At 35.6% G+C, this 16,788-nt stretch overlaps 1 protein-coding gene across 1 annotated transcript; it reads right to left on the reverse strand.

Moving 5' to 3' along the window:
- LOC306858222 (protein FAM180A-like) lies at positions 1 to 8,838 on the reverse strand. Its single transcript, XM_079398650.1, has 3 exons — positions 8,605 to 8,838; positions 3,501 to 3,598; positions 1 to 1,105 (listed from the first exon to the last, which is right to left on the reverse strand). The coding sequence occupies exons 1-3, from the start codon at positions 8,681 to 8,683 to the stop codon at positions 770 to 772; spliced, it is 513 nt and encodes a 170-aa protein (XP_079254776.1). The 5' UTR covers positions 8,684 to 8,838; the 3' UTR covers positions 1 to 769.
- Between the last annotated feature and the right edge of the window lie 7,950 nt (positions 8,839 to 16,788).

Genomic DNA, 16,788 nt, shown 5'->3' on the forward strand with positions numbered 1-16,788 from the left:
ATGTACACAAAAACTTTTATTTTGGATGTGATTAATCGTTTGACAGCACTAATTAAAAGTTGCTATCTACACAATTAATCTGTTTATTTTACAGATATGTTTTTCAAGTTAAAACATATTTATAATCATTTATTTTTTCTAATTTTACAAATAATATGTCAAATAAATATAAATTGCATTGCAATTACTGACATCACCTAATTTGACTCTATGTGATTATATGCTTAGCTGCATTTATTATTTGCATTTAGCATCGTTTTTCCTCTAATATCTATGATCAGAACCCCGGCCAACTAAATTATGTTCAAGTAACATTTTGCTAACATTCCAGATTAGTTATAAAAACATTATCTCAATGTTCTCTCAACATTCCTAACATCCAGTTTTTTTGTGTGTGTGTGTGGGGGGGGGGGGGGGGGGGGGGGGGGGTTATGTTAAAAAACAAAACAAAAAAAAAAATTTCTTGGTTAAGTGAATGTTAGAGAAAAGATTAAGGGAATATTCCATTTTATCATTTTGCAAACATTACGGAAACATTACTTTCTGAAACATCTGAATCTAAAAAGTTAGACGAACGTCCAACTAAAATGTTTCAGAAAAACGTCAAGGAACAATGAATATATAATGTGCTAATGTTTGTTCATAGCTTTCAGAGAACCTTGCCAGAACATTCCCTGTTAGCTGGGACAGTCCTGCAACCCCCGCCCCTGGCTGAGAAGCACTGCAGTGGACTGATGTGAAGTGAGACGCTCCTCTCAGTGTCTGTCAGTCAGTCATCTGCAGGCCGCAGGTCTCCTTTAATGGCTTTATAGAGTCGTAGGAGTGCATTCGCCCACAGCTCCCTCTGGTGGCCAGGGCTGGTGTGGGGGAGTTGTTGAGCGGTGAACACCATTGTGAGGACAATGCGCTCAAAGTCGTCCATCCGCAGCAAGCCACGGCGCTGCTCCAGCTGAGCACTGAGCCGCTGGATCTCAGAGAGGCTTCTGGGAAGCACGTCCGCACACAGAACCTCCAGAACCTCCAGCTTCCTCATGGACGCCAGCTCCTGATCAGATATGTGGAGCGTCCCGTCCACCGCATCCATGTGCCCTCCTGACCACAACACCTGTGAAACAAAACCACTGTAAATAACTAGAGATTCACCTCCTTTCTTTAAACAGCGCTTTCTAGTATTATAGATCAAATTTATGAACAAACATTCTTCCGGTAACTTTAACAGAACGTCCATTCAAAGTGATCAGGTCTTTAATACTGTTCTCAAAACAGGCTATTCTTGGAATGTTTTTTTTGTTTGTTTTTTTCCTGAAATGTTTTAGTTGGATGTTCATATAACGTCTTTTTAACTGTTTCTACTTGTTTTGGAACGTTCAGAGAACATTCAAACGTAACATTCCCAAAATGTTTGCAAAAGTCTAAAGTGGAATGTAACATTCAAATAAGCAAAACATATTTTTTGGAACGTTCAGAGAACATTTTGTGCTACCACAAAAATTATATTTATGCATTGTTCATGAAACGTTTCAGTTGGCCATTTGTCTAACATTTTTTAACTGTTTCTACTTGTTTCAGAACATTCAGAGAACATTCAAACGTAACATTCCCATTATGTTTGCAAAATGATCAAATTAAGGAATGTTCTCTTCCCTTACAAAAAAGAAGTTTATTCAAGTGTGCTATTAGTATACTTCTTTTAAACTAAAGATGTACTAGTATACATCTTCTGTACAGAATTTCCAAAAAAAAAAAGCACAAGTGAAGAAGAAACCTAAACAACAGATGCTTCCACATGTAATCTAACACGATCATCAGACATAAAACAGCTTCAAAACTGTGCAACGTTATGGAACAAAATGTGGACCATTGAAGAGGTAATAATAATGACTGTCACGCTCTGGGGTGTTGATCGACTCCAGCTATGCTTTGATTATCATTCTGAATCCAATTCATAGTCTTTTTCAGCTTTTTTTTTTTTCAAAATGTTGTTTATTTTTTTATTTATGAAACTTACCCACATTCAAGTGTTTAAAAAAAGAGTGCATGAAGCTAGAATGCAATGTTTCTTTTGATGTTTTGTATGTTCAGATATTCATATAACAAAATATATACAAATTAATACCAAAATATGGACATAGTAGTATGCTTAAAGTATGATGTAAAGTTCACTTAAAAAAACTTACTTGCAGTATAAACTACTAAACTAGAAGTTTACTGAGACTATACTTCAAAGTGTACTAAAAATATTAGTATTTAATTAGTAAACTATCACTATACTTATAAGCTCACTTTTAGTATAGTTGCAGTACAACTCAAAGTTACTACTGTTATACTGAAAGTATACTTTTATAAGTGATCCAATTAGTCCCAAGGAGTATTGAAATAGTACACTTACAAGTATATTACTAGTGCATTGACATTCGTATACTTACTACATAAAGTATACTAAAGAATATACTTGAACTTTACTTAACTATACAATAAAGTAAACTTGAAGTATACTACTTTTTGGTTAGGGTTATTCACATGACCAAAAAAATGTTCAGAGGTCTTTAAAAAAGCTAAATGGTAACATCAGAAAAACGTTATTGTTGCCTGGGAAAATAATAGTAGCCTATTAATGTTGCAATTCAATTACAGCTGGAAAGAAAATAGTATTCAGTTCAATATTGATTCAGTTCAGTTTAATAACTTCATCAATATGTGTCCCTGGAGCACAAAACCAGTCTTAAGTCGCTGGGATATATTTGTATAAATATAATTTATAATATTATAGTTTCTATTCTATATTTACAATTTCCATTTTAGTAATTTTGCTGTTTTTGTCATTTTTGTGATTTTGTTTTATTTTTTGTCTATATAGATTTTTTTTATTTTAGTTTTAGTTATTTAAGTACATCAGGTTAAAGTAAATTAAAATAAAAAATGTCTCTTTGGCATCTGTGATGGTTTAGTATCATTGAGATGCTATTACAACTTTTGCTAATATTTGTAATACATTTTATTTTCATATTTTCTACATTCATGTTGATTAAGTCATTTTATTGTGTGTCTGTCAATTTTGTTATTTTTGTTTTTCTATTTTTATTTCAGTACATCAGTTAAACTAAATTTTAAAAAAAGACATTTTGCCTTGGAAACTAGCTGAAATAAAAGTAAAGAATATGTTATTTATTTATTTTACTTCACTATAACCAGTTGAAATTGTATTACAGTTAACATTTATTTTAATTAACAATTTTTTTTTAATGGTTTTCGTTTTAGTTAATAACCCTGATCTCTAGAACCAATGTAAAAAGTCTCACTGAAGCATCAAATATACTGAATAATCAGTTTGACTCTGAAATCTCGTCACATTACTAAAGTAAATGGGTTACAAATGCTGTTTGATGTTGCCCTAGAATCTCCATTTAATCTCTCTGCTGTCTTGGAGAAAGAGTTGACATATTAAATACTCTTGTTATGGGTGCATATCACAGCATATTGCACACCAGCGTGAGCTGTACCTCATACAGAAGGCTGGCGTCCTCCGCTGATTTCTGAAATGTGGGGTTGAGCAGTGCTGGCGTCCCTCGCTTCACTCTGAAGGCTGATGGGAACAGAGCTGAGAGACAGAGAGGATCATGGGTAATGTGTTATGTGACTGATCACACACTGAAACTCTCACAGCAAGTTCTCTAGTCAACACCTGTTGCTTGTTTAGATCCTCTACAGTGATTCTCTACCGCAGTGCAGTCGCCTCAAAATAACGTCCTCAACCAGCAGATTCTCAGACTAAAGCAACTGTTAATGTTTGGACACAAGCAGGTGTTTGAGAGGGTTGTTTATGTCGGATTGGGTCAGTTTAATGAAAAAAAGCATTTAAAGTTACAGTAAACAGCAGCTGTGGTGGTCGCCAGAACTCTACCGTAAAAAAATATGGTAGCAACACTTCTGACCATATTTCAACAAACTTATTAAAAATAAGGAGATAAAGAGAAAGATAAATGATGAATTAAACTTCAACACAAGCAAATATATAGAACAACATGTCTTATACAAAACAGCATCCTGGTAACACACGACACTAAAATAATGCAATAAACATTCATTTAACAGCATAACACATAAAACCCTAAGAATTAAGAAGAAATGTAGTTATTGCAATGAAAAACCATCAAACGCGATTCTTTAAATTCAAATATGAACTTTAAATTATGACTTATTCTTTAATAAGTTTTAATGTTTTGTTAATGTTTCTATTAAGCAATAAAAACTGGGCTTTTTTTTCCAAATGTTCTCAAACGTTCGAAATGTCCAGTTTTTAAAAAGTTTTAAAAATGTTTTCTCTTGCTTATGTGAATATTAAGTGAACATTTCATTTGATAATTTTGCAAACATTATGTGAATGTTACTTTTGAATGTTCTCTGAACATTCTAAAACAGGTAGCCTAGTAACATTTAAAAACGTTACATTTAAAAACGAACAGGAAAAACATTCCATGACAAATGTTTTTGTGCTAACATTACTAAACACCCAATAACTTTGAGCAAACATTCTATTAATGTTCCTTGAAGAACGTTTGCCAAAGTTCTAGTAGCCTATTAGCATTTAACAATGGCTGCGTCCCGATTCCTGATGGAATTTTGAAGGCAGCATAGATGTATCCTTCTCTGCCTTTGATATCCCACAATCCTGTGTGATCCATTCCATGATGGTTGAGCCAAAAAATAAAGTTGGCGTCTGAAAGTTGCGTTTGGTGGTCAGTTTGTGTGCAAATATATATTTCTGACTAACTTTTTGCACTTTTGATATTATTTCTAGCGAGAAATCAGTTTTACTGTAAATAAATATTCATTTAGTCATAACCAAAACTCATTCTATTTCATTGTAGATCATTAAACCTTACGCTGCCTCAAAAGCCTGTCCAACACTCTTAAAAATAAAGGTGCTTAAAAGGTTCCTCACAGCGATGCCATAAAAGAACCATTTTTGGTTCCACAAAGAAGCATTCAGTCAAAGAACCATCACTTTCTTAGCTTTTTATAATCTGAAGAACCTTCTTTAGCCACAAAGAACACATAAAGGTTCTTCAGATGTTAAAAGTTCTTTATGGAACCATTTAGACAGAAAGGTTCTTCTATGGCATCGTGAAGCACCTTTATTCTTAAGACTGAAAATCAGTTTCATGAGGTGCCTTTGTGCAAAAACGCTGCCTGCAAAGTCACTGCCTGATAAGGCTGCAAGTCAGCTGCCTAGGCTTTAGGACGCAGCCAATATTTTATTCTGCAACTAGGCCTGTGTTCATTTTTCACCGTATATATTACCATTGCCCTTGTTGTTAATAATGAACAGGTTTTTGCTGATTTGAAGTCTTTTTTGAAGTACATTACTAGTACAATAGTTTTGACAGTGTTGTTTATTTCCTGATGTTTTAGCGCATGTGTTGGGCAGCTGTGCATCTGTGTCTCTTCTACACATGTCAGCGGCAGACAGACAGCGAGACGCCTGTCGCTGGAAGATATTGGTCTTATTTTATCATGACCCAGGCCTGCAGCTGAAAAACACATCTCTGACTGTGAATAATGCAGGATGATGTCACGTAAGTACAGATGGGTGATTAGTCATCCAAACAACTAGCAAGTGAAATTATCTAGTTAATGACATTACATTTACATTTAGTCATTTAGCAGATGCTTTTATCCAAAGCGATTTACAAATGAGGACAATGGAAGCAATCAAAAGCAACAAAAGAGCAATGTTATCAAGTGCTATAACAAGTCTGAGTGAAGAGAAACTCGCAGGAACAACAGGCTTGAGCCTAAAACAAGCTGAAGTTGGCAGGAGCTGGTCACGTGTTTGATCCGCTCAGGATGTCGCCTACATCACACACATTCCACATCTGTTTGCACCGATCAGCTGCAGATGTGTGTCGGTGGGTCCTGAGACTCTCACCTTCACTTGATCCTCCTGCTCTAAACTGAACTTTAAAACCCATAAACACAGCCGAGCCAAAGCCTAAAGTCGCCGCCGCCAACCCTCTCCTCGTGATCACCTCAATTCCATGGAAATGAGAGGCAGGCGTGTGGATTCACTTCACAAAAACATTTTTCTGAGGAAAACACTTCATAGTTTCCTCAGTAAGTGTCAGCGTGTGTCCTCAAAGATTAACCGCATACTCACAGAAATACATTTCAAATGAACACTTTCATTCTGGATGCATTAAAACATTGATAATGTTAAGACTTCTATTTTTGTGAATCGTTTCCACAAAAATATTGTGCAGCACATCTGTTTTCAACTTTGGTAATAATCAGAAATGTTTGTTGAGCAGCAAATCAGTATATTAGAATGATTTCTGAAGAATGATGTGACACTGGAGACTCGAGTAATGATGCTGAAAATACAGCTGCGCATCACAGAAATAAATGACATTTCACAGTATAATCACCTAGAAAACAGTTGTTTTAAATTCTAATATTATTTCACAATTTGACTGCATTTTTAATCAAATAAATGCAGATTTGGTGAGCAGAAGACACTTTTTCATAAACATTAAAAACATCTTACTGACCAAACTTTTTGGTTATATAGTATTTGGAGTCTTAAGTCTCTCACACACACACACACACACATATATATGTATGTTTGTATGTTCTAAGAATGTTTTGCCAACGTTCCCATTTTGAATATTCTCTGATCATTCAAAACGTCTGTTTTAAAAAAGTTTTTTTTTTCTTGGTTGTGCAAACATTCCATTTTATCATTCTCAAACATGACGGAAATGCTACTTTAGAATTTCCTTAACATTTGTAAACTTTTAAAAAACGTTAGACGAACGTCCAACTAAAGTGTTTCAGGGAGAAAAAAAAAAGATTCAATTAACAATGTCTCATTAGAGCATTATTAAAGACCAGATAACGAACATTCTATTAACGTTACTGGAAGAACGCTCCTCTCAAATCTCATTCACTCGAACGTCCTGCAGGTTTTGAACAACATAGATTGAGTAAATGTTGTTTTTGGGTGAATTGCTCCAAAAAATGTGTACCGGTGCATAAGACTGTAACTTAAAAAAAAAAAACATATTTTGACTCAACATCTTTTGACTAAAGATCTTTAATTTGAAGGTTTATTCCAGTGATTTCACACACTCACAGTGTGTATCATTAGCACTTTGTTTTGATTAAAGGACTCGTGAGGTGGAAACTGTTTGGTGGATGCTTTGCCAAATTCCACTCAGAAGTGAACGTCCTACAAGCGCTGGAGTAATTGAACATCTCTGTTAGCGGCTGCAGTTATGGCTCATAAAATCCCAGCAAAACCTCCCAAAAACGCTTGACTATGAGTCCAAACACGGATGCCAGAGGCCCGGCTCTTGCCCTTGGACGGCGGAGGACTCTAATGAAATGTCAGAGCAGATATACGGAGACTCTGAGCCACTGCCACGCCAGCATCCCGCCGAGCGCTCACTTCCACAGATCTCACCAAATAAGCGCAAGGTCACCAATCTCACATGATTAGCACTTCACATCCCACAAACAACAGACACCAACTCATCCATCACGCCTGCTGTGTTTGTTCCTCTGGAGGTCAGAGACTCAAGCGCTGGCTGCAGGTCAAACACTGATATTTTACTGTCATTGAGATGACTTTGATTTAGTTAAGTTTTTTGTTATTTTGTTGTGTTTTTGTCATTTTTATTAGTTTTTTGAAAACATCTGTATAGTCTTAGTTATAGTTATTTATTTTTTAGTTATTTTAGTACTTCATCAAGTAAACGAAAATTTTAAATATTTTCCGTGGCAACACAGTAAAAAAAAAAAGAAAGTTGTTTCAAATTAAAATAATTAGTTACCCCGCTGACTTAAAATGTTTAGTGTAGTCAACTCAATGTTAATTTAAGGGACAACTGGAATATTTTAGTCGACTAAACTACAAATCTTAAGTCAGTGCATGGGGTAATAAATTATTTTAAGTTGAAACTTTTTTTTACAGTGAACTATCGAAAATAAAATCTTTTTTTTTTTTTAAATTCATGTAATTTAAGCCAGTATTAAGTTTTTTTAATGACTTTTTTTTAATGCTTTTAGTTTTAGTTAATGATAATAACTCTGGTTTGGAAGTCCATATAAAAAAGAAAAAAGAATTACAGAATAAAAAAATACATTTGTGACTTTTTATCTCACAATTCTGACTTTTCTTGCAATTCTGAGTTTATATCTCACAATGCGGACTTTTTGAGAAAATTGTGAGTTTACATCTTACTTAATTCTGACTTATCTCAAAATTTGGACTTTGTTTCTCACAATTTTTTCTGCATGCATAAAAACATAAAAAGGTAATTGCAATTTTTTGTTTTCAAAGTTAAAAGTCAAAATTACTTTTTTTTTATTTTGCATGGGCTTCCATATTCTGAAACCACATATTCAGTTCCAATGAAATACGAATTTTGGTAACAAAATGTTTTATTTTTTATCTTGACCTCAGATGTTTCCCAACTTTGTTGGATCAGTTTATATGTGTCCACAAGACTAATTTCAAGCCTTTAAGCAGCAGAAGTGTGTTGATTTGAAGTGCTCATGCTCTGTAAGTGAGTGATCTGATGTAAACAGTGTCTCCTGACGTACCTTTCCTCCAGTGCAGAGACGCAGTGATGGATATCTGACACATCAGCGCAGACACAGACAGAATCCGGAGGGCTGTCATGCTGTTTCTCCTCTTTTCTCCCTGCTTCTCAGTCAGGCCAAGTGACTGTGGCGCTCAGCGGTAAATAAACAGAAGCTCACAGACAGACAGACAGGCACAGAGAGAGAGAGAGTCTGGCCCCATCTGTCTCCTCCTGTTGTCTCTCTTCCTTCAGCATACTACCTATTTCTCCTCCCTCTTTGACGGGGCTGGGATGTGTGTGTGTGTTTCATCTGGAAATAATCTCAACTCAAACACAATCTGTCTGTTTTTCTCAAAGGCACCAAATTCATGCACCATGTGGTGCAGATCAGCCATTTATATTTAGCGCATTAACTGTGATGAAATAATAATATATAAATAAAATATAGTTTATTATATAAAAAAATACTTTTATTATGATATATGATATATATTTTATTTCAGCTGGTTTGCAAGACTGCATTTCTCATTTTTGTTTAGTTTGCCTTAAAGTACTAAAATAACTCAAATAAATGCTAAAAAAAGAGGAAAATATAATTCACCTACAAAATAAAATTAATAAATGAGATTTGATCTAACATCATAAGAAATACAACTAATAAAAAATAAACATATGAATAGGCTTAATTAAAACATAAAAAAATAACTTTCATAAAAAAGTAATATTTTAATATATTTTAATACATTTTCTATATATATACATATACATATACCAATACATATACTTCATTTTTACCTTTGAGGGCACCTCAAATGAAAAGTTTTGTTACATTTGTCACACAGTTTTGTCGCCAGGATGACTCCACACACACTCTGCTTCACATGAATCATCTAGATGAGATGTGTTGTTTTTCAGGAGATTTAACATCAGCGTCCAGTGCTGCATGAAAACAGTCTTGAGTGTTCGGCTCAGGAATTCAGTGAGACTGTTGTTCCAGTAAACAGCTGTTTTCATTGGCGACAGACTGCAGGAGAATGTGAGGTTCTGACAAAACAAGAGTCCAGCAAACTGACCCCAAACCTCACCACATGTTCACACATTACACAAACATTATGGGGACACTTAGAAGATGTGTAATTTATTGTAAATAAAGATGCACAAACACACTGTACAATCAAACCAAAAGCAAGACACGAAGCTGAAGATGAAGACAGCCAGTATTTGTTCACATTTGCTGAAATGTGCTCACCCATCCATCATTAAATGTTTTATCTAAAATGTTTTTAAAGTGGTCATTGGATGTTAAATTCACTTTTACATGTTGTTTGAACATAAATGTGTGTTGGCAGTGTGTGTGCACCTCTACCCTATAATGATAAAAATCCACCCAGTGCTTTTTATTTAATCCCTAAAAATAATATCCCCTTTTTCAAATCAGGCTGTTCCCAGCTTCTTATCTGTGCAACATCACATGGACGAAGGCCGTTCCCGTGATAGTTGATTGACACGGCCGTCTTACATTAGACCCGCCCTGAGTGAGCTGTAACAGTCCGACCGCCATTGTTTCGACACCGGAGCAGGAGTAGACAAGAATGTCTCCTAAGTGATTGAGGTGTTTTGTTGTTGGATGTAATAATGAATATAGCCGTTGTCATTTACTCCCGACATCTGAGCTGCTGAAGACGCAGTCGATTACTTTTGTTTGCGAAGGGAATGCGCCCCTGATCCACGTAAATGCATCTATGTTCGTGCGAATCATTCGTGATCCAGCTTCACTTACAGCAGAAGTGAGTATAAGGGTTTTTTTATGAATCTTTGCAATCACCTTTCGTAATAACGTGCTAGTTAGTAAGTTTCGCAGCTAAAGGGGGCTAAAGTAAACAGTCTCTCAGAGCACGACTCACAGAAGAGAGGGGCGGGGTTAGCAGAGTTCATTAGCATTTAAAGCAACAAGCAAAAAAAACAACAGGTTGATGTCTGCAGAGCTGATTTTGACAGGGTTAAAAAGATGTTGTTTTACTCTATGAGAAATTTTAATCAAAGTATGTTATAGATTTCATCAAGAACCTAAAGAATCATATCAACTTGTGGAAAATGGACATCCGATGACACATGTAAAATATTTTTTAACGATTACGGACTCGTCTTTTAGTTAAAAACATCTTAATGATGGATTTGTTTCAGCTTTTGTCTTCTCCAAATGTTAACTGATGGACTGGAGTGGTGTGGATTATTGTGATGTTTTTATCAGCTGTTTGGACTCTCATTCTGACGGCACCCATTCACTGCAGAGCATCCATTGCTGAGCAAGTGATGCAGTGACACATTTCTCCAAATATATACATCTTGGATGTTCTGAGGGTGAGCACATTTTCATTTTGGGGTGAACTATTCTTCATGGAAGCAGATGCCAATAAATAACTGAAGAGAAAAGCAGTTGCGATTCGATGCAGCAGGTGAGTCAGACGAGAGAAACAGCAGCAGAATGAGAACAGCTGGTGTGATTTTAACCGAGCGCTGGCCCACATCACTGGCTGATTAAAACACATCACACGCGCTCCGGGTCTCTGCTGTGTTTGTACTGAGTGCCAGCAGATGCTTTGAATGTCCTGCGGCACACAGATGCTCAGATCTCACACGAGACGCCCCCCGGGACGACAAGATCCGCTCAAGACGCTTCCCAGGTGCTCTGAAATCAGTGTATCGACGGGTCACTGCTCAGGTAAACAGAAGAACCTGCAGATGAGCGCTGATCCCAGAACAGCTCTGCATCCAACCACTACAGAATACAAACACCATGGAGTCCACAGCAATATATCAGCTCTTCTCAGATATTTATCAAAGATGTTTCTGCTAAAAATCCTCAGGATACAAAAACAGAGTCAAATGAGTCAAGTCACATAGATTTCTATAGCACACAATACAGATTGTTTCAAGGCAGCTTCAAATTCAAATTTTTTATTTGTCACATACATATACATCTGTATGTATATGTATGTGATATATACATTGATATATACAAAAGCTTCACACATTTGTTATGAAATAAATTTCAGTTGCAAAGCTGCTCTACAGAAGACTTCAGCTTAATTTAGTTCAATCCATTCAATTTATTTCAGTAAGTGTAAATGTTGCAAAATTCATCAATTATGAAAGAAATTCAATTTTACTTGCAAAAGCAGCTCTTCAGAAGACAATATTGTCATTATTTTGGTTCAATAACAGTGTCAATGTTGCAAAATTCATCAGATTTATAGAGAATCCAATTTCAGCTGTAAAGCATCTTTAAAGAAGCTCAATGTTGATTCAATTTGTTTCAATAACAGTACAAATGTTGCAAATTTCATCAGTTATGAAAAATGACATTTTAGCTGTAGAAGCAGATCTACAGAAGATAGTTGTGTTGTTATAGTTCAATATTGATTTGGTTCAGTTCAATAGCAAACTTCATCAATCATCAAGTAAATTTAATTTAAGCTGTAAAGCAGCTTTACAAAAGACAAAAGTGTAATTATTCAATTCAGTACTTGTCGCAAGTTATTATTGTTATTGTCATAAATTATCAAACAAATTCAATTCAGCTGTAAAGCAGAAGGCAATTGTTATTCAGATCAATTTTGTTCAATGCTGATTCAATTCAGTTCAATAACAGCGTTGATGTTGCAAAGTTCATCATTTATGAACCAAACGAGGTAACAGTTCTCATACACCTGATCATTTGATGAGAAATGTTCGAGGTAATATTGAGATTCTTGACTTTTGCTCAGAGACTTTGGGATCTTAGTCAATCCGAGCACAATTTGAGACATTAAGATCTCTTCTTCAGAATGGTCTGAGGAGCTGAAGATTTTCCAGCATCTCTCCTCAGCTGAATCCAGAAGCTCCTGATGTGTGTTTTCAGATGCTCCTTTCACCTGTTGGTGGCGCTACGGGAGCGTGTTTCCATCTGTTAACGTGGGATTCTCTTCTTCAGAGAATACTTTAAGGTGTTGTTTGGGTTTGAATCCAGGTGGGCACTCTTGTGAGCCCCTTGAAGTAATTGCTGCTGTGAACCTCAGATATGTAAATGTCCTGCGATTGTTGGCTTTGTGTCTCTGAATAGCTGTAATTGCTGCACCGTGATGTCGCGTATAAAAGCACCGGTTTATCTGCTTTTAAACCGAATGAAAGAGTGCGATGGAGAACAACATCTAAGACACCTGCCCTGCATTCGGTAAATCACCCTCGAGTCACCGTGTGAAGCCGTCTGTGTGTCTGTCTGTCAGCGGTATCATGCAACTGACATGCAATCTGACCTACAGACACCGACAGCATGAGTAACATTCGTCCATTTTACACACAATCTCACCTGAATACTACTCAAGATTAGAGCGTCCTAAATCACAGTATGCTAAAAAAGAGAGAGTAACGCTGCTAAGACTATATTTCAGTAACATTAATAGAATATCTGTTCAAAGTATCTGGTCTTTAATAATGTTTTCAAAATGTTAGAACAAAAGCATTATTTATACACCATTCATGGAATGTTTTCTTTCCTTAAACGTTTCTGGTTGGACATTCATCTAACATTTTAACATTGCTACTTATTGTTTCAGAATGTTCAGAACATCCAAAAGTAACTTTCTCATGATGTTTGCAAAATTATAAATTGGAATGTTGCAGTAGCGCATGCATAACCAAGAGTTTTTAATTTTTTTTTTTACTTTTTGAACGTTCAGACAATATTGAGAATTACGCTACTTTTCAATGTTCTGAACGCTCTGACACAAGTAACATTTTAAAAAAAACATTAGATGAGCATTCAACTAAAACGTTTCTGGGGGGGGGGGGGGGGGGGGCATTCCATGAACAAGAGAATGTTAGACTAGATAACGTTGACCAAAAATTTTATTAACATTACTAGAAGAACATTTGATCCTAATTTTGAGAGGACGTTGCCACTTGAACTTCCCAGCTAATAAAAAAAATTACGAAAATGTTCCCTTAATGTTTGCAAATTGATAAAATGGAATGTTTGTGTTTGTTCTATATAGACTTCCTCAGTTGTACATAAAAGGTGAGGAATGTCAGGCATATAAACCTAAAATTGGAATAATGATAAATAAAGAACAATAGTGCATTGGCAATTTACCTAGATTAAATAGCCAAAAACTTACCTAGAAGCAGTACATGACAAGGTTCATAATATTAAGAAGTTTGTATTTTTATTACCATTACTGGCACCTTATTTATTTCCATTTTGTTTTCTGCTTTTTAAAAAGTTAAATAGTGTATCCCAGTGGCATACTATATACTTGAATGTATGTGACCAGTGAAATATAAAGATGTGAAATGGGACACAAAGTGAGAAACAGCAGCTTCTAAATAGTGTTTCTCAGTGGAAGAGTCAAGATCAACACACACACACACACATACAGCACCAGTGAGGGCCCAGATGAGATGATTAACGCAACGAGAGAGTCTGGATCACTTGGGGTCACAGACACGTGATGATGATGATAAAGGCTGGACTGCTGTTCTGTACACTGGTTTTCTCCACAGTCTCAGTATAACGGCTCAGGGACTGAACGGCCATGAATCACAGCAATGAAAACACCGAGACTGAACAAAGAGAGAGTGTGCAGGGAAAACGGCTCTAATAAAAACCCAAGCGTCTCAGCAGTCTCTCCTCTCCTCTTCAAGAGACCAAACCCCTTCACATAGTGCTAAAAAGTAATCAGATGAGAAATCTTTTTAAATGAAATAAATAATTCAGTGCACTATAAAACACACTGTAACACTCAGGACTCAAATCGTCCTCTCCGGTAAAAAAAAGCATGTATTGAAACTAGACCGTAAAGCAGCTTATTCTGAACAACTGAGATCTTCAAGCCAAGTTGAACAATTTAAAAGTTTGCATTGACGGTAACATTAACAAAAATGTTCATGTGAAGTTATCTGGCCTTTAATAATGTTCTAAATACTTTAGCACAAAAATGTTATTTATACATTGTTCATGGAATGTTTTTTTAGACGTTCATCCAATGTTTTTGAATGTTACTACTTCAGAATGTTTAGAGAACATTCCGAAGTATCATTCCTATAATGTTTGCAAACTGATCAAATGGAATGTTTCTTTAACATTCAAAAAACGTTTTTTAAATATTTGTGACCCTGGAGCACAAAACCAGTTATAAGGCTAAATTTTTTGAAATTGAGATTTATACATCATCTAAAAGCTGAATACATAAGCTTTCCATTGATGTACGGTTTGTTAGGATAGGACAATATATATGAGATACAACTATTTGAAAATCTGGAATCTGACGATGCAAAAAAATCAAAATATTGAGAAAATCACCTTTAAAGTTGTCCAAATGAAGTTCTTAGCAATGCATATTACTAATCAAAAATTAAGTTTTAATATATTTACGGTAGGACATTTACAAAATATCTTCATGGAACATGATCTTTACTTAATATCCTAATGATTTTTGGCATAAAAGAACAATCAACCATATTTGGCTATTGCTACAAATATACCTGTGCTACTTATGACTGCTTTTGTGCTCCAGGGTCACATTTAAATAACTGGATGTTTTAAATGTTCAGAGAACATCCAAAAGTAACATTTAAAAATAACGGGATCTTTAGAAAAACGGTTTTAAAACTTATTTTTGTTACCTAAGAAAGAGGATATTTACAGCATTGTTTTCCACACTATGGAAGTCAATGGCTACAAGTAACTGTTTGATCAATAACGTTCTTCAAAATATCTTCTTCTCTGCTCTACAGAAGAAAGGAACTCATACAGGTTTGGAACCATAGATATGTATAGGTAGATGCCACATTCAACCGCTCCAGACACATTGCTGCGTCTGCCAACTTGGAACGGTCAATGTGTCGTCACTCACAATAAAAATAAATGAGTTTCAAGATACTGCAACATTGCGCAGCCTCTGGTTGTAAAAACAGCTGAAATGTAAACTTTCACAGGTAAGAATACAAAGGTAAGTACCTTTTAAATGCCATGTTAGCTAACAGCTTCGTCTTGTTGTAATGTGTTAGTTAGTTTAGCAAAATCAACTGCTCAAGTCAGATACAGATATTCATACATGCAGGCAGACTTCTTGCTTATAATAATATGAGACCTTGACATGTGAACCTCAGGAAAGTAGTGACAGGAAACTGTATGATCTGAGGACTTTAACGGCACATAAGCGACTCTTATCTGTCATCAAAACACTGACAGCAGCGTGTGCTAATACAGTAAACGCAGATCTGACTGACAGCACATTTACTTCACCTGCATCTGCAGAGAGACAGACGCATGGTAGCGAGATAATCACGCTAATGGCAAAATGTTTTGGACAGCCAACAGCAGCTTTCCCACAGACTGAAATAAATGCATTCAGTGTGATTTGAGCAAGGTGACGATCGTCGAGAGAGAGAGAGAGAGAGACAGAGAGAGAGAGACAGAGAGACAGTCTGTGGGGGCCACAAGCGTCTGACAGCTTAATTGCAGGAGCGCACGCTCAAAGGCAATTAAACTCAGAGAGACAGAGACAGAAAGCGCCAAATGGGATGTGGTTAAGACTCGATTCAGCACTGCTGATGAAACATCATCAAATTCTCCGAAACATTAAAGCAAACTCAGACGGGGCGGTTCTGACATGTCTCAACTAGTCACCCAACTGAGCAAGAAAAACACAGATCCAGATCACCCACACAGAACAAGACTGAAGGGATCGAGAAAAACACGGTCAGAGATCAACTCATGGAATAATATCACCACAAAATCATAAAGACAAAATAACTCTTTATATTTTGCATAAACAAAACAAAGCCTTTTTTTAGGACCATTTTGTGCATTATGACATTATTTTCATGAATTAAACAAAATCAAATTACTGTAAAGTGTATATTTTTTTCATCATTCTCATGGGTGATACTTATGATTTAGCAATTTTATTAAAACCGCAATAAATTAAAATCAGCACAACAGAAACAATATATTTAACATTAATATTGTAAAAAAAACAATGCAGTAAATTATATATATATATATATATACACATCCACACAAATATTGTTTTTTTCAAATTAAATCAAATTACTATATATACTGCACAATATACACTATACTGCATATTATTTATTTATATGCAAATGTAGCAGGCTGTGCATACATATTTAATTTCCATTCTGTGCGCAGTATACAGTA

The sequence above is a fragment of the Barbus barbus genome, assembly GCF_936440315.1.
Source record: "Barbus barbus genome assembly, chromosome: 39".
Taxonomy (NCBI): domain Eukaryota; kingdom Metazoa; phylum Chordata; class Actinopteri; order Cypriniformes; family Cyprinidae; genus Barbus; species Barbus barbus.

Excerpts from the sequence above, each read along its gene's own strand:
- LOC306858222 (XM_079398650.1), bottom strand. The coding sequence starts at position 8,683 with ATGACAGCCCTCCGGATTCTGTCTGTGTCTGCGCTGATGTGTCAGATA. Across the intron at positions 3,599-8,604 it reads GTCTCTGCACTGGAGGAAAG|CTCTGTTCCCATCAGCCTTC; the intron begins GTACGTCAGGAG and ends TCTGTCTCTCAG. Across the intron at positions 1,106-3,500 it reads ACGCCAGCCTTCTGTATGAG|GTGTTGTGGTCAGGAGGGCA; the intron begins GTACAGCTCACG and ends TTTGTTTCACAG.